This window comes from Cryptomeria japonica, chromosome 5 (genome assembly GCF_030272615.1).
Source record: "Cryptomeria japonica chromosome 5, Sugi_1.0, whole genome shotgun sequence".
Taxonomy (NCBI): domain Eukaryota; kingdom Viridiplantae; phylum Streptophyta; class Pinopsida; order Cupressales; family Cupressaceae; genus Cryptomeria; species Cryptomeria japonica.
In genome coordinates, this window is record NC_081409.1 from 901,725,283 (window position 1) to 901,750,447 (window position 25,165).

The 25,165-nt window shown below is 35.8% G+C and overlaps 1 protein-coding gene across 3 annotated transcripts in view; it reads right to left on the bottom strand.

Moving 5' to 3' along the window:
- The window catches only part of LOC131034672 (chitin elicitor receptor kinase 1), a 175,772-nt gene that overhangs the window by 16,180 nt on the left and 134,427 nt on the right, over positions 1 to 25,165 (bottom strand). For 2 of the 3 annotated variants that reach the window (XM_057966244.2, XM_057966243.2), the window contains one exon: positions 15,082 to 15,238. The exons of the other annotated variant lie outside the window; for it this stretch is intronic. In XM_057966244.2, coding sequence (XP_057822227.1) covers positions 15,082 to 15,238 — 157 coding nt within the window. The remainder of the gene's footprint in view (positions 1 to 15,081; positions 15,239 to 25,165) is intronic. 3 annotated transcript variants of the gene reach the window in all.

Sequence of the window (25,165 nt, forward strand, 5' to 3'; positions counted from 1 at the left end):
ATCCATATTGAATGAGTGCCTTTGAATTGCAAGTCTCAAAAACTTTTCTGGAGAAGAGGCACTCAAAATTCACAGGGTCATGGAAGGGCTGCAACGCATCACAGAGAATTTGAAAGAGGAGTCGTCATTTGTGAATCCTCTCAATTTATTATACCTTCTCAAAGAAAATTTACAGGTTCAATTTTGGGAGCTACCAAAGGAGGCTTGGGATGTATTAAACTCTCTATTCAAGTCCTGCAAAACTGTTTGTCCCCATTGCAATTTTGTAGAGGCAAGGTTTCGCTATCTGAATAATAAGAAGAAATGTAGATTTCTTCAGCCCAGGTTTCAATGCCCTACTTGCCAGCACTGCTTTACAGTGGATTCCAAAAGAAAGCATTCACAGAGAAAGATGAATTACAAATTCAAGGACCGATTTCAACCCACAGCAAAAAGACCCAAGGGTGCAGATATTTCTGAAACTGGTTGCAGCAATTTAATAGCCAACTCAATTAAAATCTGTACAATGGAATTTAACATGGAAGTTACGGGGAGAAGAGAAGAGAATCTTGGTGTCTTAATTATGGAAGTAGTCTCTTTGCCATCTGGAGAAGAAAATCTTGGTGTCTTAATATCCTTGGTGACTTTCAAAGACTTCCTTGATTCAAAGAAAAAAGCTAATATCATCTGGTTTATAGGAGCGTCTTTATGAGGAGAACCATGTCTTTGACATTATGAGCAAAACAAACATAGAACAAAAAAATCGATGTTTTCAATTAACTACTTTAATTTCCTTATGAATTTATAATACACACACTACAGAGTGTGCTTGATTGGCAAACGATTGTCTACTTGGATAGGCATCAATTGATATGTTGAACAATATCATGCCAAAGGTCGTGACTTATTTACATTTGATCAGTTGCAAAGATAGTCCTTTTTAACTATTATAAGGATGAGTACTAGTTCCTTGAGTAATACAAACTTTTATGAAGATAAGAAATTGACACAGATGAGGGCTTAATAAGTGATTTCGACTTATTTAAAGACTTCATTTAAGGACTCTTTATTTAAATAATGGTTTGATTGAGTTCATACTCAACAAACTTAAATATAAAGATAAATTATAATTTTGATTAAATATTGTAATATATATTTTTCATAGAAAAAATGACGATGACCTTATATCAATTGTGATCAAATTGCAAGTGAAATGGTGTTTGCTTGAAATGTCATGTTCAAGAGCTATGAATTTTATTTTCTTTTTATAAGTTCAAAAAACAATTTTTTGGACATGAAATTTAATAAAAGACTTCATGAATTCAATTTTAAGGTTAAACAAATGAAAAACTCAGGTTACTAAGCATTATATCAAGCTATTTTTTGATAATTTATAATCTCACATATCTCTCTAAAGAGAAACAGCATCCAACTTTCTAAAGTACTTGATCTAGTAACTAAAGCACAACTTTCTATACAATTGACACTAAAAAAAAGTTTTGTAACTATGTACATCTCTTATAAGGGAATAATTTTGAGTTAATAAGATTCTGAAATTTGATGTTATTAAAATATATATGTTATACTTCACAATCTTATGCTATGTGAACATTAAATTTTTTGAAAATATCACTCATAAAAAAGAGTAGTTAGAATTTCCTTACTTGGCCTTCACAAATTGAATTTAAATGAATGGAGAAGGCATACTAAATACATAGCACAATTGGCCTTGCATGTGTGTTGATTTAGCATAAATACGTTTTCCATCCAGTTTTATATGTCTTCTAGTATGACCTGTAAAAATAATTAGTACTAGCCTAACCTGCTCTGATACCATGTTAGAAATTAGGATCTAAGGATACTAATCGTTATCAACAAGATTATAAGGTAAATGAAATATGAAACATACATGCAAAATGTACACATTACACAAGATATACATGGGGAAAACCCTTTCGGGTCAAAAACCCCATAAAGCATCATTTAATTAAAACACTTACAAATATAGTCTATAATAAAATAGACATGAACCTGGGGACACTCCTCCAATACTTCCACATGGCCAATAATACCTCATATGCATAGTGATACAACTCACCATAAAGCTCCAAATTCACACACCTCTCAAATGAGAGAGAACCTCCTTAAATATAGGAGGAAGGGTGACTTCACTAGTCACACCTTTTCAATAACCCCCACTCATAAATACTTAATAATCTAATAGTTATTAGATTATAATTATTTTAAATGGGATATGCTTATAAAGCATATAATATATAAGGTTTTATAACCTTATAATAGAACATTATATATAAATGTTATAAGGATGTGATCCCTAATAACATTATGTTCTAACAGGTCCGAATATGTTTTGGTCCAAACATCTGCTATATTGGATACAGTGTTGAGAAGTTGTTAGAGTATGGGTTGATATGGTTTTGGCTGAAGGTTGATATGATCGGGTCTATGGTTTGGTTATAGGTAGATTGTATTGGAAATTGATTCAGTTGATATCAGTTTGTTTGTAACAATGAAGACAATTGGAAGCGTGTTCTGGATGGTCCAAGTGTTGCTTGTTTTGGTCTCGACTCTTTCATTTGTGCAATAATATGATTGATGCAATCTTTAGGCTATGGATATATGGTTTAGTAATTCCGTGAGAAGTATTATTTTGGTCCAGTGTTGCACATTGGATGTTGTTTTAAGACCAGTCTATGTTTCACGTTTTATATTTTCGGTCCAATTGTATATCTTGGGTCGGAAAAGTGTGTACACATTACAATCTATCTTTTGGCCGACTTGGTGAGAATGTTTTTGTTCTGATTTGATATATATATGATGATTTGTTGAAAATAATAAAGAGATGTATGTATGGAAATATGAGAGATGCAAGTAAGTTTTGATGATAATGAATATGCGAGATATGTGCTTGTGGAAATTGGTTGTAAGCATGTGTGACTTCAAGTAAGGATGTCAGTGTGATGATATTGCAGTACAAAAGTAACAGTGGATGTAAGTGTTGTGATCCAGAAGGCCTAGTGACCCGGATATTTCAGTAAGAACAATGTTTGAGCTTTAATAGTGACTGTAATCAACATATGGAGATGCTTCTATCTATACAGATCTTTTTTAGAAATATGTAATTTTGTATCTTGCCCTAAGTGCAGTTATCTTCAAGTCTTCAAGTACTCTTTTGTATCTTGCCCCATGAGCGGTTAGCCTTGGTGTGCAAGTCTGGAGCAGTATGCTCTACCTTTTGCAATCATTTCTATATAGTGGATCATTTTGTGAGTTAACACTCAACGTGTTTTTTCCTACTTCGGGTTTTCCACGTACAAAATCTTTGGTGTTTTTGTGTGATTGCTTATGTTGTTGTTGTTTAATTCTTCATGGTGTGGTTAAGTGGATTGAAATTATTAATTATGTTATTGAATTCTAGAATTTAATTTATGCTGATTCATGCCCCCCCCTCTCAACATACGGTGTATGTTCAACAAAAACTTCATACAAAGATCCACCATATCTTTAATGAAAATTATGTATTGATTTCAACATATTATTTGGCAACAATTTCTGATTTCCTCCTACTATTATTACCACCACTATTAACTTCTAACCCTTTGCAAACGAAAAGGCCAAGCCTTTTATAGACTTCTCAATTACAAATCAAGGGCCCAAATTGATTCTAAATCAATGGCCAAGATAATTCAATAAAACCCTAAGTGGAATTGGTTATAACTACCACCTCATACATATAATGTCAACTAATGAGAAAAAGACTTGTCTTTGAATACATATCCTTTTAGAGAAAAGACCAATGATAAAAAGGTTGTAATATTGCATTTAATGCCTCCCACATGTCCATCTCCTCTTCTTTGGATGAGTTAGGTTCGATGAATCTAGACATGTTGATTGGTGAAGGTGAGTAGGCGCCACCTCAAGTTGCATGTTTTGCAAATTTTCTTCTTTCATTTCATATAGTTCTTTGTTTCAACTCCACCAGATGAGTTTCTAAATTTCATTAACTCTTTTGAAACTTCAAAATGCCTTCTCAAAGTGTTCTTCAATTCAACTCAAGTTCTTCAAAATGTATTCTTTCACATTTCCATCTTCATCTTCGGCATCCTCCTTCAATATCCTTGACCTTGACCTCCTTCTCATAGTTGCATCCTTCATGTTGTGATGTCCTTTGTCACCTTCTTAAATATCTTGATCTTGTTCTTCCTCACATTATAGAGTCCTCCTTTATTCACCATTAGTTTCCTTGCATCAACCTTGAAAAGAAAGAGAATTCTTGGATTATCATGGATAAATTACTATTATCAATTCCAGATTTTGGAATTCCCAGCAAATTCATGAAAAGTTCATGGAATTCCAAACTTAAACATATGCATTTCACCCCTAATTCTCTTGTGGAAGATGTTGACGTGTCTGAAATCGCATCACTACGGTTCCATCCGGCCAACACAGAATAGAATACTAAGCATCCTATCCTCTCTTGAAATAAGGAAATCCCTAATGCTGTTTTTTATTTGATCAAAGGGGATTACATCAATGTTTCGGTTGTCAGGTCTTGACTGCAGGATAACTTAGTGGTTTGATGTGTTTTTGCTAGAAACACAAAGGGGACTTACAGTTAGATGAACAAATTTCGGGTGAGTTCCCTAAAATTCTAACAGTCTTATTATCGGTTGATTTCAGTTTGATTGATACTAACTCAGCTGGACTATGGTTTCTTCTTGGTAAAAAAAAAAAGGGAAAAAGAGGGGTAGGGAAAAGAGATATAGAAAATCTAACTAATTAACTAACATAACATATTCAGGAAAAACAGATAGAAACCCCCAAATAACCAAATTTAACATTATCAGCTATTTAAGCACAATGTTTGTAAGAATCTAGTGCGATCTTCAAGGAAAACTAAATTTTCATACTATTAAACATAAATTCAAAATTTTAACATTCATTCACTTAATGTTAATAACCGAACTGAGCATATAAGTGGGTTCAGATTAACCATGCAAAGGGAATGACAATAAGTCAGTCCTTAATGGTATGAACAGCAAGGATTCTATCAAATGTTTATCCTAAAAAATGCTATTGAAAAAATAAAAGACATAACAAAATAATTTAAATGATGAAGAAGGGGACCATGCACTCACAAAGAAATGAAACAGCCTTAATTTTCCAGTAATCCTGTGTAAATTTTGCCAGAGCTTCAGCAACAATCTTGAACTTCTTACAAAATAAGGGAAAACCAGTCCCTTTAAATAGATTTTCAGAAATAGATGAATGGCCAAGATTTAAACTAAACAAGTGGCCCAGATTCATCTGTACAAAATAGTAGCCATACCCAGAAATAGAAGGTAAATATCAACAACCACCCAAAGGGGAGCAATAACTACCTAAAAAAGGTAATTAATAACTATCCATAACAACTCAAAAAGTGCATATGCACAGAGTTTAAAGTTTACAGCTGACTTGGCAGTCAAATATGAACTTTAAGGCCAAAAAGTGCTTTTTCAGATTTAAAAGAAAAATGCATTTTAAGAAAGCACTTTTTCCTTTCCAGCTGCATATCCCTTTACTAAAAATTCATCTTCGCCATGCAAATAATCTTTCCAAAGGTCCTGACTTGCTGCACGTTCTTCACGAACATACTCTTGAAACCTGATGCATAGCTAGAACAGCACCGTGAACTGAGGCATAGGGGGATGATGTATCTTATACTGCATGCCCTCCAGATGACGGTCTATGTGTTTTAAACCATCTTGCCAGCTGGACCGATTAGCCTCAAAACACAAAATGTCCTCAGTGGAGTAGGCGATCTTATCCGTTCTCAATCTTTCCTCCCAGTCCGGTTGCACTACGTCATCGGACAGATCATTTTTCCAACCCAAAACCATTGATCAAAGGATTGCCTTGCCAGGTTCTTCCATGTTCTTCAAAATTTGATCGCATTCCGCCTGCTCTTTGTCAATGGTGTCTCTTGTCTCGCTCTTCATGGTGATGGTCCAGTACCATTCTTTAAACATGTTGATGTCATGGGGGTCCAAAATGGCGGAGAATGTAGGAATTTGTGCCTAGGTCCAGAAAAGAGCCCTTACGAGAGGAAGAGTTGTAGCGACTACCTCATGAACTTTGAGGCATTCTCGCTTGACCTGGAGAAGTTGACCAAAATGGTCTCTCGGTGGTGGGCCATTTCCTTTACCTCTTCAATGATTATCTCTCCCCTTTCTTTAATGCTTCACATCCATTCCTTGATAGCCTTGGCAGTATCTCGTACTCCTTCAAATTCTGTAGTAGTCCTTTGCGCCAATGTTGTTGGGGGAACATGGGATTCAGGGACATTATGCAATGGTCTCAGTAGTTGATCAATGTACCCCTCGCCTGCTCAACACAAACTCGATACATGTCCTTCTCAGCAATTATCTCTTCGAGTTGTCTGAGCATGTTTTGCACGGAGTCCTTGAACTCCTCCCTTTCCTGTTCCTTGGTGGCTCGTCTGATTGGGAGGGTTGTGATGCTATAATCAGCCAGTGTAACTTGATCTACTAGCTTATCGTCAGGTGGGGTGGCGATATGGAGGGTATGGTTCCTTTGTTCATCCTTGGTTATCCGCGAATATGCTTTAGGCTTTTTCTTCCCCTTGGACTTGGCTTCGCCTATGCGAGAGAAAATGTCCTCCAAGTCAATAGGTGGCTTGGTGGCTGCCTTTCGCTAAGCTCGAGCAACTAACCAATCTTGAGGTATGGTCTGTCTAGATGCTATGGTTAAATTCCCACTCTGCTCCCTAATGCCTTCAGCTGGTTCATTGCATATCTGTAGCTGATCTGTTACAGGAGGAGAGGAGGAAGTGTCAAGTCCTTTGCTTGCAACTGAATTCTCTCCTACTTCGTTGAACAACTGTTTGGTATCTTCATGTGATGGTTGTTCTTCAGTTCTATCAGGCTCGCGGGTCTCATCTGTCCTTTGCTCTCCTTCAACAGTGGTGTCATCCTTGCCGATACTATGCAATTGCAATTCATGGCGGCTCCCTTGGGTGGGTTCATGTACCTCGAGCCCTTGAGTGGAGGAAATTTCTCCTTCCTCCACTTGATTCTCAGGTTTGGCAGACTCAATGACCCTCACCTCTGTATTTAGCCTGTCTTGTGCAGGAGGATCATCAGCTCTGAATGCATCAACATCGCTCTGGGAAGGCAGAGCGGGTATATAATCAAGTTCAATTACATCATCAGATGAACTGGGGTCTTTTGATGATGAAGTGACCTCCGGTCTCCTAATAGGGATCTTCTCCCTTCTTGTCCTTTTAGATGTCCGAGTCCCTCTACTGGCTTTAGCTTTCTTCCTTTTTTCGGGTTTTTCAACCTCTTCCTTTGGTGCACTCGAGGTTCCCTCATCTTCAAAGCACTGAGAATCAAGGCTACCCATCATATGGTAGGTGAACTGGACTCCCTCATGAATCAGCCGCTCAATCTGTTGGTGCAAACATTGATCAGTGTGCTTCCCTGGGGCTGTCATGACTGCCTCAAAATCAATGATTGGATCTTGTGACCAATCGATGCCTGGCAAGAGATGTCTTACTGCCTCAAACTCCCAGACTTGTAAGCAATTTCCAGAATCCATTAACTGATCCGAGACCCAACAGTATTCATAAAGTCGCATTTGCTGCACACTTAGCCTTGAATATTCACACCGTCAGACCTCATTGTCATCAAAACAATTCTTCCAATAATCTTCAATTGACTCCTTTTCTCTGTAGCGCCTGTCGTAGGCTCTCTTCGCCAGATTGTCATGATCAAAACATTTCCTTGGGAAATGTTCTTGTAGGCCATAGGAGGCTAACTCAACAAGGGATTCTTCGGCATGAGCTGGATTCTTCAAATGGACATCGAGGTTACCTATAATCATAGGGAAGGCAAATTTGGACTGCTTCTTGTCTCTAAGTAAACTGTTCACCGAACGTGCCTGCCTTGCAACTTCCAGAAGAACTATTTTGTCGGTTGGATATCGTGGAAGTCGGAAAGGAGCGCCTTCAAAGCCAGCTATTCGAATGTAGGAGAATCTTGGGAACTCAATGAACCAGGCGTCGTACATCTGTACCAGAATGGTAGCTCACTCTAAGACCCTTATGTGTAGTCCCCCTTGCATCAGCCTGACCAAGCGCATTGTGAAGGCGTCATTGACAGGCTCATACTAACCAATTGCATAAGCAGGGTTGTTCTTTTCCCTCTGAGCTATGTCCTGATAATGTAATTGCAGATAGCAATCGTACACCTTCACCTGATTGGGCCTGTTCCCAATCTCACCCTTCATGATCAAACCTAGCAATGGCTGGTTTCGAGCGAACATATAGACCAGATAGGATGTCATGGTAAAGTACTTTTTCTCTTCAAGTTCAACCAACTGGGTATCGATGTTGTCACTTATGATCTAGGCCCAGTTGAACTTGGATTTCCCGACGAAGACCTGCTCTGTAAAGTAGAAAATCCACTCTTCAAAGTAGTTAGATGGGGGGAATCCCATAACCCTGCTGAGCAATGTGACCATATCTCCATGCTCATTGTGAAAGTCGCTTCTGGGGGTCTTTTTGATGCAAGTATTGCCATTGATGTCAAATTAATTGAAAGCAGGAAGCATCTAAAATAACATCACAGAAAGAATGAAAGTATCTAAAATATATCCTAGAGTCGAGTGTTGGTTTGGAAGTTTCCTGGCAAATCGGCACGATGAAGCAGAAGATTACAGTGAGCATGGTTCGTATCTATATCATTATCTGAAGGCAAAAATAGAAATCAAATGAAAACTATTAATGGAAAGACTTTATAAATAATCCGATATATTTATTACCCGATATATAATATGGAAAGACTTTATAATTATCGACAAATATATTAATATAGCGGCAAGTTTATTAAAGCGAAAAAATGTTTTGATGGTGGATGTATTAACCAAGTATTTTTTATGGCACCTCATGAGCGTTAATATATTGAACAACATTATCGGCGGCACACTTTAAATTAATTAAAGTGGAGATAGATATGGAGTGGCAAAATTAAAAGTGAAAAATAAATCTCGACAGCAAAAAATATTAAACTTTGTGTTTTGCGGAACGAACTTAATACTGGCTAGGAGAAAATAATATCGTAAATAAACTACATACCTTATTTTTACAATACATATTATCAGGCTTCATCAAGTTCGGTGGTTTGTTTATTATGAAAAGTATTGTCTAAGGTATAGTGGCATAAGAGTTTATTAATATAAACAAAAGTGTTTGGCAAACAAATACTCCCGTAAAAAGTTTATTAATAGAATTTAACAAAAAGAAGTTATTGAAATATTGAAGGATATGACTTTTCAAACTAAAAGTCATGTTGGTTTGGAACCGGTGGAACTAGCACATATATATATGAATTTTTAAAAATGCTTTGAGAAGGATGTTGATATGCTGGATATATATACTTTGTATAAAACTGTGGATTTTTGAAAGTATACCTCACGTAGGTGAAGTAAGAGGTGTGCAAAGAGAAACATGAACAATCAGTCCTAAAAGAGCATAAGTTTAGAATATAATAGCAGATATATAAACTTAGCACATGCAGATTTGAAATGAAGAGTAAGGCAGATTTATGATCAGCTTACAGCAGATTTAAGAAAGAAATTGTGACATATTTGTATGAAGATGTGTATGCAGATTTAAAGAGTGTTACCATTGTCCATCATCCATTGTTACAGGAACATGTTCAAGATGGAAAATTAGATTTGTGAAGAGTGAGTTGGTGCTCACAATTTCAGCAGAGAGAGTTGGTGCTTCCAGTGGGTTGGTGCTCACAAAACAGAGTTCGGGGGTTGGTGCTTCCAGTGGGTTGGTGCTCACAAAATTGTAAAAGAACATAAATATAAAGCATTCATTTTGAGTGGTTTTCTCCCGCATTGGGTTTCCACTTAAATCTTTGTGTTATTGTGTTCATATGCAAAATTATTTTTAGTGATTGATTCTATCATATAAAATATTGAATTGAAAAGTTTCATTATACTGATTCACCCCCCCTCTCAGTATAACTATGTGCTCTTCACTTTTTCCCAATTCTGATGCTTGGAGGTCTTCTCTTCTTATACCACTCCTCATTTATTAATGTCCTGCATTTTTCAGGGTTCATATCATATGCCACTTGCGCTTCATCTATAATTGTTGCTATGGGGTTGTTCAGGAAGGGATGTCAAATGCGTCGCCAATGGCCAAAGGAGTGAAGTCAGCTAGGACCATATTCTCAAGGAGCACCAATTTGGTGTTTGGTTGGTAATGTCTAGCAGCCTCCATTACCAGCTCATAATTTTGCATTGACAGGGGAAATCTTGCTGCCTGGGCGATACCACTTTCCATCATCCACCTAGGCCTGCCATAGGTGTTACGGGAGAATACTCTATCTCTGAAGTCTTGAATATCAATGTGGCCTAGGTCAGTATCACCTACATTTTCCCATATGCTCTGGACCTTTGATTCCCTCAGTCCTCCTATCTGATATTGATATTTCATCTTTTCGCCTCTACGAGGGATGTCTGATTTGGATGCTCGGGACGTTTCGGCTGCACCAAGTGTCTTTGAGGACTCTACCGCAAATTTAGGCATCTATCCTGCACAGTCGGATGCGGATTACGAGACGAGATGAAGGAAACAAAATGGGTTAGATAAAAGGGATACGTTAGCACATAAGGATCAATTGAAAATCGAATTTTGAAGAAAGCATGATACTTCAACGAAAGAGCTTGATTAATTTGAACATGAACATTATGAAGCTCTTTGATTAAAAAATTTACTATTCGACTGCGATTCAAGGACTTAAGCGATTTTGACTGCTAAATTTGCACTTGGTCCTTTTAAGATCAGTTTTCAAAATGGATGAGGTTTAAGATTTCCCTAGGTCTGAAAAAATGCGTTCTTGGTTAACTCCTGGGACAGACTCTGATTTTAAATGCTTTGCCTAGTGCCTTTCAAATGGGAAAAGATGTGGTTCAAAGACTTAATCATTTAATCAATTTTGCATAAACACATCTATCCAATTTTGCATACATTTTAAACGATTCTAAGAGAGACAAAACAAGCTTACCTAGCAAAATACGGTGTCAATCCACACAATCTGCCCTGCAAGATTGATTTCCTTTGAAATTTGAAAATGACCTTCTTATGCCCTATGCTTTTGAAAAGACAAATGCATAGCTTGCAAATTTGGAATGGGAGGGTTTCTGCAATTTCAAATTCTAACGGTTAACTCCCTATTTCTTGTTTCAGGCCTAAGCTTTGAGAAGAATGCAGTTTTGAAGACTTAGATTTAGCGATTTTTACCTTGGTTGGAATTTTCGGTGATTCTACTTCTGCTGCAAGTTTTTATACTTTGCGAATTTCAAATGCTGCAAACCTCTTGAACTTGGCAATTTCCCTTTGGATGCCGAACTTCGGCGAATGAGGCCTCTTGCAAAGTTTAAAACTTTCGCCCTTTGCAAACTTCGGGGTTATAGAGTCTTTTGAAGACTTTAACCACTGCGATACCTCTCCTCTATGGCGTCAAACTTGGGTGATATAGCTCTCTCCCTAAACTTCAAACTCCTCCATTTTCAGCTTTGGCGTTTTTTTTTTAAAATGGGGTTTTACTCTCCTTCAACAAACCTCTTCGCAATTGAATACCTTGTCGAGCCTGGGCATTTTGCTCTTTCCGCGAGCTTCCAAACTCCTGCGCGATTTATGTCGTTAAAAATGGGGGTTATGGCAATTGCAAGGATTATAAACTTCGCGATTTTAACTTTACACGAACTTCGGCATTCTGAGAGTGATTGCGAGGTTTTAAAACTATGGCGTGATTTACCCTTGGAATGTAAATTTCGGAGTTTGGAGTCTCTTTTGAAAACTTTGTAACATTGCGATTCTGCCTCAGATGCGAACTTCGGCGTTTTTAAGCTATTTGCGAACTTTATACTATATCGCGATTTTCTACTTTAGTTGAAACTTCGGGTTTTAAGAGGCTTACGCAAACTTTTAAAGTTTCGCAATTCATGCCTTATTGGCGAATTTTAGGGTTTGGAGTCCTTTTGCCAACTTCCGAGATTGAGAGCATTTTGTAAGCTTTTTTAAAACATTGCGATTTCCTTATAGCTCAAACTTCGGCGATTTAGAGCATTTTGTAAGCTTTTTTAAAACATTGCGATTTTCTTATAGCTCAAACTTCGGCGATTTTGACTTAGATGCAAATTTTAAACACTTCGCACTTTACCCTTCTAATGCAAATTTCGGAGTTTTGGGCACTTTTGAAAAGTTTAAAAAAAACTTTGACATTTTTCCTCCTTATGGCGAATTTCAGCGATTTTGGGAGGTTTGAAAACTTTTGACACTTTAACAATTTTTTTCCCTTCTATATCCTTTTGGCGAAAATCGACACTTTGGGTCTTTTTGCGAGCTTTAGACGCCTTATCACTTTTTGGGGGATTTTCAAGCTTCTGCCATTTCTTACCTAACTTAGGCGATTCTACAAGTTTAAGCGATCTTCTTGGAATTTTAACGCCCGAACGTTAAACTCACCTTGCGGATTCCTAGGCTTCCGCTCATGACATCATCATCTCCTGGACTAATTACGGGCACGCTCAAAAAAAGGACGCGAGACACCCTGCGCAAAACTCAACAGGGTGAAGGCGAAAAGACCAAAAAAGAGGGGGACCCTGTCGGCGACAGGGAGCGTGTGCAACACACAACAAAAGATTAAAGGTATTTCATGCAAAACATTCTTCCAAAGCAATTGTGAAAAGATTTAATCAATTTTGGATTTCAAAAAAATTAGTTTTCACATTCACTTCACAATTAAAATGCTTTCAGAAAGATGATTTGATGGAACTTCTCAAACCTTTGTTTTCACTTTGCACAAAATTTTCCAGAAAATGCACCTTAACGACTTCTGATTTTGTCTCTAACAGACTGGAATAACTTAAAAAATCTCTGGAAATGATACTCTTAAACCTGTAATTTTCGGGAAATGATGCTTCAAATCTGGAAATGGTTGAATTGGTGAAGAAGTTTGCTCAAATATGAATGTAAATTGCCTGTATTTCCTTCACAAATCACCTCCTTTTTAGCCTTCAATGTCAACCTTCTGGACAAAATCAAGTACTTCCCTCTTTATCCTTCAGCACTTTGACTTTGAAACCTAATTTTCTTGTAGAAAATCACACTTATCTGCTCTACTAGGATTCACTCCTTAATTCTTCCTCTTATTTGCTTTGAATTTGCTCTTTATTTCGTTCTTCCTTTAATTGGCTTTGAATGATGTTTAGAAATGATGTGGAAATGACTTCTAATCTTGCATTTACAGGCGTTCATCATAGCAACTACACTTGCTTGCTGAGGTCGACAAGATTATGTTTTATTTCATTTTTTAAATTCCAAAACCTCTCCCCCTTCAGGTTGGCCTTCTTGGTGATGATTTTTTGCATTTTAAAATCAAACTTTGGAGGGAATTTCTTGCGTCTCGATCCAGGATGGCCTCTTTCTTGATCTTACCTTGTTTTAAATGGCTATAATATAAGGTGGATGCTTACATCTTGCGACAATGCTGAGCGGAAATCTGACCTATGCTTGCATTTTCAAGCGGATTTCTGCCCTAGACCTGGATTCCTAGGCAGGATTTTGAATGGTTCAAGGATTCCAAGGTGGAGATTTCATGTGTGCAAGGATTTTAGGGTAAAATTTTCATGTCCTATTGCACTTTGTTCCAGAAATCCTACATCATCTTGCATTGCTGAGAGGAAATTCTGGGGTGTTCTACAATTTGAGGCGGAAATGCAAGGGTTCTTTACAATTGGTGGAGGTATTTCACCTTGGCCCAACAATTTTGAGTGTAAATGCAAGGTTGATTAACAATTTCAAGGGGAGTTCCAAGATCGCTCAGCAATTTCAAGAGAAATTTTAACATTATACTTGCAATTTCAAGTGAAAACTCACTTAGGTTTTACGTTTTTTAACGGAATTGCAAAGTTGCCTTACAATTTCAAGCGGAACTTGATGTCTTACTTGCAATTTTGAACCCTACATTTGCATTTTTTTCTTGCACAATTCTAATCTTTTCACAAATTTCTTCTCCTTGCAATGATTTTTCTCTCTCAGAACCTCATTTTTCAAAGAACCTTCATCACCTTATTTTCCTTGTCCAGATCAGAAATCCAACCTTGACAAGGAAGTTTCCTTGTTTTGGAATTGAAACCATGGAATTTTTTATGACTCAATTTCGAATTCATGATTCCATCCTTAACAACCTTCACCTCTCCTTATCAGATTTCATGTTTTGTCAAGTGAAGTCCATTCACAATTTCTCACTTTTTCATCATTGAATTCCTTAGGCATTAAATTTGACAATTTGATAAGAGCAATATGAAACTCATCTCTCATAACAGTTAGGAGACCAAAACTATTGCTAAATTTACTAAGCAAAACTAGGCAAAACAACCAAGCTAACAAGCAAAAGATGGGATCCCCATTTGCAATGGGGTGTGTGTTTACAACACAACAAAACCTACATCATGCAATACTAGAGAATGTTGAAGTTACACCAGGAAAGTTCGACTATGATAGTCAACAATTGAAGAGTCCAAAATATGAAGCTATAGAGAATGGAACTCAATTTTTTCAGCTAGAAGAATTTGGAGGCCTTAATCTCATAACTAGAATTTCTTGAACTCAATTCGGAGCCAAGAGTACTACCCAATCATGTGAGATTGGCCATATAAGAAATGACCACTCATACAAATTGGTCATTGAAGGAATAAATCAGATATTAGATTATATATGTGGTTAATACCAAAAAATGGCATCCAAAAATGAATATTATGCTAACAGTAAAATAGGTCACTTTAATTACACAATAAGAGATTGACATTTTCAGGTGTTTTCACATATAATTTTCTTATTTTATGAAAATGGAAGCTCAGATATATCATCTTGCACTCAATTCTAGGTAAAAGAAAGAACTAGAATATTTTGCACAATAAATTTATAAATTCAAGTTTACTTGGTGTTGGAAAAATAATTCATTATTTAATGAGTCGTATGAATAAGGTTTTTACCCATGTGACAAGGCCCATCTGTTCATCCTGTTGAGATGAGGAATTAGATGTGCTAGTATTACGGATTATAGCTTCTCTAGCAGAAATAATTTCAAACAGGACAACTCCAAATGAATACACATCAACTTTGGGTGACACATCTCCAAAACGAGCATATCTGTAACAAAATATGAAAATTTATAAGGTTAATGAAATAATATTATAGAGAACAATAAGTAGTGTCTAGAAATCAAATTGTTAGTAATTATCAACTATTGAACTCCAAAATTGTTTTTAATTTATGTTTTTCAATTGTTGATGAATTTCAATATGATTTTTGGACTATCAACTGAAAGCACTCGCAAATATCTCTAGAGTTAGGTGAAACAAAATGAATTTTACAGATGGAAGTAGTTCTCAAAGGAATAATGTACAACTATAAGAAATTTTTGGATTACTATAAAAAGATATATAATGACATCGAGTTTTCAAAAGCTAGCTTGTATGCAAATATTGATGAAAAGAAAAGCATCTAAAAATATATTAAGTACAAAATTCCTTAAGTTTTTGTAAGAAGTAAAATACAGTTCTTTAAATGGCATCAATTACTTTGAAACAAAACACAAACAAAATGGAATTTCGGAAAAAACATAACAAAGAATATTGCATGTCAAATTATGAAAAACTACAACGTAAGCAAAAAACAGCAAACAGTATTTTTTCAAAATAGTTCAATATATATGTATATGTATTAATGTAAGTATATGTATTTATGTATGCATATGTATATTTATGAATGTATCTGTATATTTATGTATGGATATGTATATTTATGTATGGATATGTATATTTATGTATGTATATGTACATGCATAGTTTGAAGACTCAGCTAGGATCATGGGACTCCTGAGTCCATTGGCTTGTTGAGTAGTCTCACCATGGACTCGCGAGCTGAGTCCTACCGAGTCACCCCCAAAACCTCGTAATTTTTTGCTGAAGTCTTGTGTGAGTCCTAGGGTCAAACTCATGAATCCTGACCTAGGACTCTCGCGTCTACCTAGAAATGCCCAACTAGTTAAAAAGTTCTTTTTTTTTGGTTTTTTCTTCACTTCTTTCTATTGTTTGTTACCCAAAACAGGTCTACATTGTGAAGTAGGGTTTGCAAAAGAGGACAACAGGAGCGTACGAGATTAAAATAGAGCCAAGTTCGTGATTTTTATTCTCTTTTTTTTAGTTTTCTTAGATTGAAAATCAAAAAGATCTTGAAAGATAGGGGGCAATGCTCGCAAAAAAAATTCCATTTCCCTTTATAACTTATTTACTAGTACTTTTAGCTTGTTTTTCTATTCTAGTGTTTTCAAATGATTGAATTTGTTTGCTGATTTTTCACAAAACCCTACTATTTTTTTTTATTTTCTCATGTTGAAACAGCAATCTCAACTACAAAGTCAAGGCCATCTAGAAAAGACCCAGCATGGAAGTATGGGGTAGCGAGAAATAAAAAGGGTGAGATCACTTGTACTGAATGCGGTAAGTGGATGATAGGGGAAATTAATAGATTAAAATATCACATTGCCAATATAAATGGACAAAATGTGGACATATGCCATGCATCGACTCAGGAGATGGTTAGAGAGATGAAGGCACTTCTTGCTGGTTTTGAGTTGAGAAAAGAAATGCAAAAAACAAAGGAAACACTAGCAGCAGTGATGACTCAAAATGTATCCACTTCTACGCCATCGGATTCGCTTGGTGGCCCAAGTCCAAGCATCCGTCAACAACATTCATCTTTTGGTGAGAGTCTTGAGGGTTTTGTTGACGTGTTTTTTATGACAGTGCCTAGCACAAAATAAAGTTGCCTAATGATCACTTCACTCTCTCTTGATCAAAGCACGATTGTATGCTAAGATTACCGTAAGTTCAAACAATCGACTCCAAGGTTCCTATTCGCAATGGACGTGACTCAGTAGGCTTGATGTGATATGCTAGTTATCCAAGGGGACTTACATTTGGATTGTTCTTTCACTTCTTTGCTATGGCTGGAATTTCATCATCAGATATAGCAATTCTATGATGCTTCTGCTTCGGACGAACTAAACTGAAATGAACTGAAATGAACTAAATTTATTAAAGGAAAACAAAAAGAACTGTGAGAACCCTAGCTGACCTCCTTCATTCAAAATATGTGATTCATATATAAAGTGATCCCAAATTCCTTCCCATCTATTCAAAGGTGAATTCAATTCAAGTGAAGTGCGAATTTCAAGAGTCAAATGTGTATTCAAGACAACAAGTGCAAGGTCAAGGAGAGAATTGTCAATTCAAAAAGAAAGAAGGATTTTATGAATTATTAGCTTATTTCACAAATTTCTCATTGAATTCTAATTTTATGCAACAAATCCAGTCACACCAAGTCAGCATGTCTAGGTGCATTGAACCTAATGAGGGCCTGAGGTGGCCCTCATTCATCATCAACCAATCCATTCACACCAAGTCAGCATGTCTAGGTTCATTGAACCTAATGAGGGCCTGAGGTGGCCCTCATTCATCATCAACCAATCCATTCACACCAAGTCAGCATGTCTAGGTGCATTGAACCTAACTCATCCCAAGAAGGACAACTACACATGTGCAAGGCACTGAATTTAATGTACCTAGCCCCATTACTCATTGGTCCACATTTAAATAAGGACATGTGTCCTAGGCAATGTAATTTTCTCATCGGTCAAGAAGGAGTTAGTTGTAACTAACCCTAATTAGGGTTTTATTGTCAAATCTTGGCCATTGATTTTAAATCAACCTTGGCCCTTTAATTGTAATGGGGATCTATATATAAGGCCTTGCTTTCTCATTTGTAAAGTTTAATAGTTCAATAGTAGAGGAATAATTGGCTAAGTCAGAGTAGAGGAGGAGGGAAGGCAAAGAATGTTGCCAAGGCTTGATGGAATATCAATAAACATACTTCTTCCATTGAAGATATGGTGGATTTTGTGTGTTATTTCAACATGTTGCATGGTTTCCTACTTCTCATGTTTCAATTCAAGTTTTAGATAAAGTTTATTGATCTTGATGGAGAAATGCAATGATATATGAAGAATTCCTTGGTTCATTGTGGTTTGTTGATTGTAAGATACAGTGTAAAGCTAGCATGAACCTTGTTATTGTGGCTAAGTTCAATCGTGGATATTTGTTCAAGTGCAATGTCCCTGCTATTATTCTGATATGCTAATATGTTTTACAAACACTTGACTGTTAGGTTGTTCACACTTTCAGTTAAACTTTCAGAACATTCTGAGACTATTTTCATCGATGGCTTAAGCCCAACGATAACAAGATACCATAGGAGTGATTTAGAACAATAACCATAAAATATAAGAAACAAATAGGATTTATTGCCTGTTACATCTACTTGCTGGCATTATAACAGTTTGTGGCACACAAATAAAGAATTCTATCAATGTGATGCCATCCCTTTTGAAAATATGATATCAACAGATCAATATATGAACTAATTTAACCAAGGCCAGGTTTCAGAATTTCTGGAATCTATAAACTGATATGTACACACACAATGGAACAATGAGAATATATTAAGAACCTGATTTGAAGTACCCAGGTGCAAATGTTGGTGTAGCTATTGTAATTCTCTTTCAAGATGGTTTCCCGGTGCACTGATCCAAGCTCTCCTTATGTCAACCCTGCTGCAGTCACATATAGTCAATGCGTATTATGTATTGTAGAGAAGTAGGCCCGTAGATGTTGCACAGTTACTCCGTAGTTCCCCACGCATTTACCCACTCCTTCATACTGTGAAATAACCACAGTCTCTTTCCTTTGCTCCTGCGGGCATCACACCTGTTACTATTGGATAACCTTTTACGCTATCGCCCGATATCGGGTTTCCAAGGTTCGCAGACTACTGCATTTCCCCTGTTTGTGTTGTCCGGCTGTAGGTGCGAACATTTCCCGTGGTTCTGTTACTGCATTCAGGCATTGCTGCGTATACTTCTCTCGGGGTTCAGTCGTGTTAGCAACTCGCGATTCTGCAATTTTGCGTGTGTCCAAATATACGTGTATCCAACCTAGGAAAACCATGACTTCTTCCTGAGACAAGCACGGTTGATGATTATCCTGATTTGACCAACCAGTAGGTCAGTCCAAAAACTGACGAAAGGTTTATTATTCTCCGAATGTGTATTAACACATACTGACTGCAAATTATTCTTCCACCAATTCTTCTATCAATTCTCCCCCCTTCATGGCTATCGTCCATCCTTTTATTTGCAACAGGTAGTTGAACTTCCCGTAATAATTCCCGTAATAGTTAGACACTATTTACGGTGATAATCAAAAGATATAAGTTAAAGTCTTTTACTCATCTAGCAATAGTATATTAATTATTTATATAAACGAATGGAAGGATTTATATAAGATAATTAATATATTTTGTATGCAATTTTCAATCATGTTTTAGGGGACATGACATCAAGTTGCGCCAGTATTGAGTATTTGTATGAATATTTGCAATAATGAAAATAATTCACTACCTTAAGAGAACGCATCAGTTTTGTGTACTTGTTATCATGACAAAGCAAAGCTTAGTTTGAGGAATTCATCTATCTAAGCACTATTCATTATTATCATTGTCCTTAGGATTAGATTATTTTGTCTATACCCTCTTTCCCTTTTGATATTCCTTTAATTGAGTAAGTTAGTTTCCAAGTTCCAGCTACAATTCATAAGCATAAGTCCCTTTGTCATACCAGCATATCACATCTGTAACCTAAGTCTATCCAAAATTCAAAGTCGATCATTCGCATTGTAAACCTTGGGGTTACCTTGTTTGATCATAATGCTTAGCATTCAAGGTTTCCTTGTTCAAGAGAGGATAGAATACTTAGTATTTTATTATGTGTTCAAAGAGCATTATTAACTCTGTACCAATATTGAGTCGACTCAAAAAAAATATCTTCATCGCCTATGTGTGACTGATTTTGATCTGCATATACCTGTCAAATTGCTCTTCTTCAATATGCCAACCTAAAGAATGACTCCCAGCCAATATGCTTCCACTCCCACATCCAAGCTAAAAAAAGGACAGCAGTAATGTCCTCTAGATGCCACCAATGACCAAAATGCCCCATGACCTATCTGTTCAACTCATGTTCTAACTACAGAGGAAGTCAACCAGCAATACTGATACTTCTACACCTTAAATCTGTACAAATCTCAATGCCAAGAATCTGATTTTAGTTGCCATAAAGTTCAGACTGCAGCACCCAACAGATATGCAATAGCAATCACAAAAAATGTCCAACACCCAGCTCTAGGAATCAGCTTCAACCATGGTGTTCAACTTCATTACCAGCAACTATTAATCTTCACTAAAATTAAGAATCCCACTTCCATACATGGTGTCCTAAAACTATCTAAGAAAACTTCTACAAACTCCACAAATCAACTTCGACCATACCTACAAAATCTCTCTTTTGCACAGCCTGTAACTCTAAATGAGCCTGTGATGTCCCCGTCTAAACATGATAGAATTTAATGATAAATAATAATACAAATTAAAATATAAAATATATAGATATAATCAAATAAAATGAACTAAATAAAATCTTAACAATAATAATGAACAAGATTTAATATAAACTATATATTTATTAAAGATTAATATTAATTTCATAGTTATCAAATAATAATATAAATTTTACAATATTATTTCTGTTTTTAATCTTTGAGTTGATATATACATTTGGAGCCTTTGCCAAGTCCTTGTGGGTCCCACTCCTTCCTTCTCAATGGCTAGTGGCTGAAGATAATAAAGAGACCCAAGAAAACAGAAATAAAAATTTTATCAATTCACCAGCTTGAGTGCTGCTGCTAATTTTAAGTGTCCAGCATATCACTTGGTAATCTTTCTGGCAGACCAGATCTGACACATGTCAGAATGATCTCCCTTGCAACAGTATAAACTCCTTCCAAACTCTTCTAAAAGTGAAATACGAACCACTCAATGAGGCACATCACCTCTTGTCTCCATTCACAGGCATATCATTTCCTATGCTGCCAATATAATAATCTTCAGAAATATAGTGGGTAACGTGGCTCATGGCAATATCATTAAGGCATAGCATAGAGATGACTAAAGCAGTGATAAGTATATGCTTGAAAGCAATTAACTTATGAAGTGATATGCAGCGAGTATGTCTTACGGAGATAATATTGTCATCACTAGAAGTCAGCGGTAATGTCTTGAGAGTAATGCGCAGTGGCTACTCCACTTGGCAGCATGATTTGGTAAGGATTTCTAACAGCAACATCACTAAAGAAAATTGATTATATTTATTGATATGTTGACATGCAATATCAATAGTCGATGTCTATTCAAGAAGAATGTTAATAAAACAACCCGATTGTGAGCAGCAATCAGATTAAGAAATGTATTTAATAAACTTACGTCTGTTGAGAACAACAATAAAACAAGTCAAATTTACTTATTATCAAGATGGTTGATTGGGTCAACTATATGAGAGATGCTTACAATATAATGATCGATCTGTTTAAGAATTATCAATGATCAGCAAAATCATTAAGGAAAACAAGATTCTGATTTGTTAAGTAACCGATCAAAGTATAACCAAAAGGTGCGAGTTAGGATAAATTAAGAATACGTGTCTATTCAAACATCGTTTCCCCTCATATATTAAGACCGTCGAATTCACCCGAGATGGGGGGAATTAGGCCAGGAGAAGATCGGGCTATATGACAATTGATTTAGGTTAAGATCATATTCATGATAAGAAGATCATAAATTGGTCTTGAATGGGAAGATTTCTGAGTATAGGAAAGTCAATATATATTAAAGAAGGAGACAGTGAAGAGTTTTATGAAGACATATAGGGAGCGTTAGACTTTGGAAAGAGGCTATTATAGTTATTACAATAAAGCAAGATAGGATCTATATTTCACATTATTCTTAAGATTTTGAGTTAAAGATTATAATAAAATATATTCAGTTTTGATAAGATTATACTTATTAATATATTACAGATATAATTTAAAATTAAAGTTATTGTTTCAGGACTAAAATAAGGAAAATATCAAACAGGGACATTATAGACACCATATTAATCAAGGAAGATATTTCACCATCATGAATAATCTTCTCCGAGAGGATTTTCGTCCTCAAGAAGGCTGAGATGAACCAAGTTCAATCCCACAAAACTACAAGGGTTTAACAAGAGTACATCAAATAATTTGCACAATCCAAATGAGCTCTCTGTTATCAATTGAACCTACACCCTGTCTTGCTAAGCTCTTAACTCAGCAGGCTTGTGACACATGGGAACTCTCCTAGGCCTGTGGGTTGCCTAATACTTGGAGTGAACCTCCAGAGAAAGCTGGTTCTTAACTAGTTATCACCTAATTCTAACTATCCTAATGATTTTTTGAGAAAAGTGAAGGGAAACATGAAAAATGAACCTACTGCCTAACAGGTGATGCACCAAACTGAGTATTGTGGGAAAGAAACAACAAACAACAAACAGTATGACAGCAATAATACTCACCTACACAACCCAGTAGATCATAACCCTTGCATAAATAATTTATAAGAAAGCCAAAATCACAATCCCTAGAAGAGAAAAACACTTCTCACAACCTAAGACTGTTATTTCACTCACAACTTATAACCTGCAAATAATTATGCTTCTGCATAAGGTACCTATATGAAAATACAGTTTAAAGGACAAGAATATCACAAAAACCTGCATAAACACCAAGTACTCATAATGACAAAAGAATATGGGAAGGCATGGACTGCTTATTACTACTCAAAGTTGTTACAATGCTCTCTTACTCCTGAAAAAGTGTTACAAAAAACATTCCCTTTTGTAGAAATTACAGTCTGCCAAAAGATGAATGATCAAGAACCCCTACAATGAAGAAGGAAGGTAGTATATATGCTTTTCAAAAAGAAGATAATGAATAATAAATTCCACCTCCTCTTGGGCGAGCAGAAACAAAAACCCACCTTTAAAAAGACCTGAAACAAGTCTGAAAGGGGAAAACCTAGGCCAAAAGTCAAGCCAACCCATGTTGTAACCATAAAAGCTCTTAAAAGCACCATAAATGGCCCCAAAATATCAGCTGACAGGCCTGCAAGCCTTCATTAATGCAAAAAATATCTCCCTTTTGACTTTATCAAATAAAAATGAAAAATAATCCTATAAAGTGATTTTAAAATCTTTTACTTAATTGAATATTTGTTTAATTTCCCTTTTAATATTTAAAGTCAAGATTTAATAAAATAAAGATAATAAAGCTATTTATTTAAAGTGATTAATAATTTAAATCACTTTAATAAGTAATTTTATTATTTCTATCTATTAAATCGATAAATGTAATAAGAAAATATATTTATTAAAGTGTTTTAAATTAATCACTTTAAATAAATATTTTCCTTACTATATTTATTAAATTTGATGACCTTTAAACATAAAAATGAAATGCAACAAATATTTATTTAAGTAAATAGTTTCAAAATATTTTAATGAATTATTTTTCCATTTCTACAACCATGCCTAAAAAACTTTATAAAAGATATATTTATTAAGTGATTTGTTAATATCACTTAATAAACATTAGCCATTACAAAACACTTATTAAGTGATATTAACAAATCACTTAATAAGGATATACAAGGGGAAAGCAAAATAAATGACCCCCTAGGCATCTTTGCATGGCATTTGGAGAGGAAATAAAACTAAAAGAGACAAGGCAAAACAAATGCCTTAGGCTATCAATGCATATTTCGGAAAATAGAAAAACCTAAAAGTCATTTCCTCTCTTCATGCGATATTTTCATTCCTTGCTACTGGAAACTTGAAAGGACCACCATGAGGGTTTGGGCGAGTTGAAAGCGTCATGACTGATTTGCACCATTCGTGATCTCTGAGTGTCGCTATGGGGGAAATTCGCAGGGATTTATTGCAGACCGCTACGGTTACTTCTTGGTTCGCAAAACTGGAAAAATATGCAGACCCTTGTGGTGTTTGAAGTGCAGAAATCCGCCATGCCATATGCTGCCACGAGTAAGCTAAAACGACCCATCTCTAAGCATTCTTTGATGAAAAAGAACTGAATGTTTACTCTGCTGTTCGCTTTAGCCGCCATGCTTGGACCTTCTTTTCCTATTTTTCGATTATGTGTGCTAGGCATGGTCCTTTTGCTTACTAATTGAGCACGATTTTTTGAGTGTTGGGCATGATTTTTTGTTGATTTATCTTTTGGCTACCATGGTATATCTTTTGGTTAAAATTTCTTTGTGCCTTGCTTCTGGGCACCGCCATGTCTGATTCATGTGCTGCCATATGTGCCGCCATGAGAGCCTCTTCACAGGGTTCGAAAAAAGATGTTTGGAAAGCTTTCTTTTTTAACATAACTCCACCATTATTCTCGTCATACATTTCCTATATGTAATGTCCCAACTTCGCAAATCTAAGAAAACACGTAAACAATGATTTTTAATGATTGATTAACTCATCTAGGGTATAATTTGTCTAAATTCATTTGAGTTTATTAGTTATCAATAAGTCAACTCCATATTTAATTCCTAGTGGAAATAAAGGGATAAGCTACCTTAGGATGCCCGTAGCGCTTATCAGGCCCAAGGACGGTACATACCCCCTTGGCCCTCCTGCCAGAAGCCCTTTGTCAACTACAGTGGGTGGGCTACCTGACAGAGGCCTAGTTCCTGCTATCCCTGTTGCCTAATTCCTCATCTACCCCACTAGGTTTAAATATATAATTGCTTTATTCATATTAGTCATAATTTAATAGTAATGCATATTATATCTATTAACCCTTAATTACATCATGACGTTATTTCCTTAGTCAGGATTTGTGGTTTATTAATTAGTTCATTTATCAAACTATTTACTAACTTATTCATTCATGATGATTTATTCATATTGTGCAACATATATACGTATATATATATATATATATATATATATATTTATTATTTTATATTAACTATATTATTTGTCTACCTTTAATATAACATACAATGTATTTAATGAAAACCTTATACTATTAT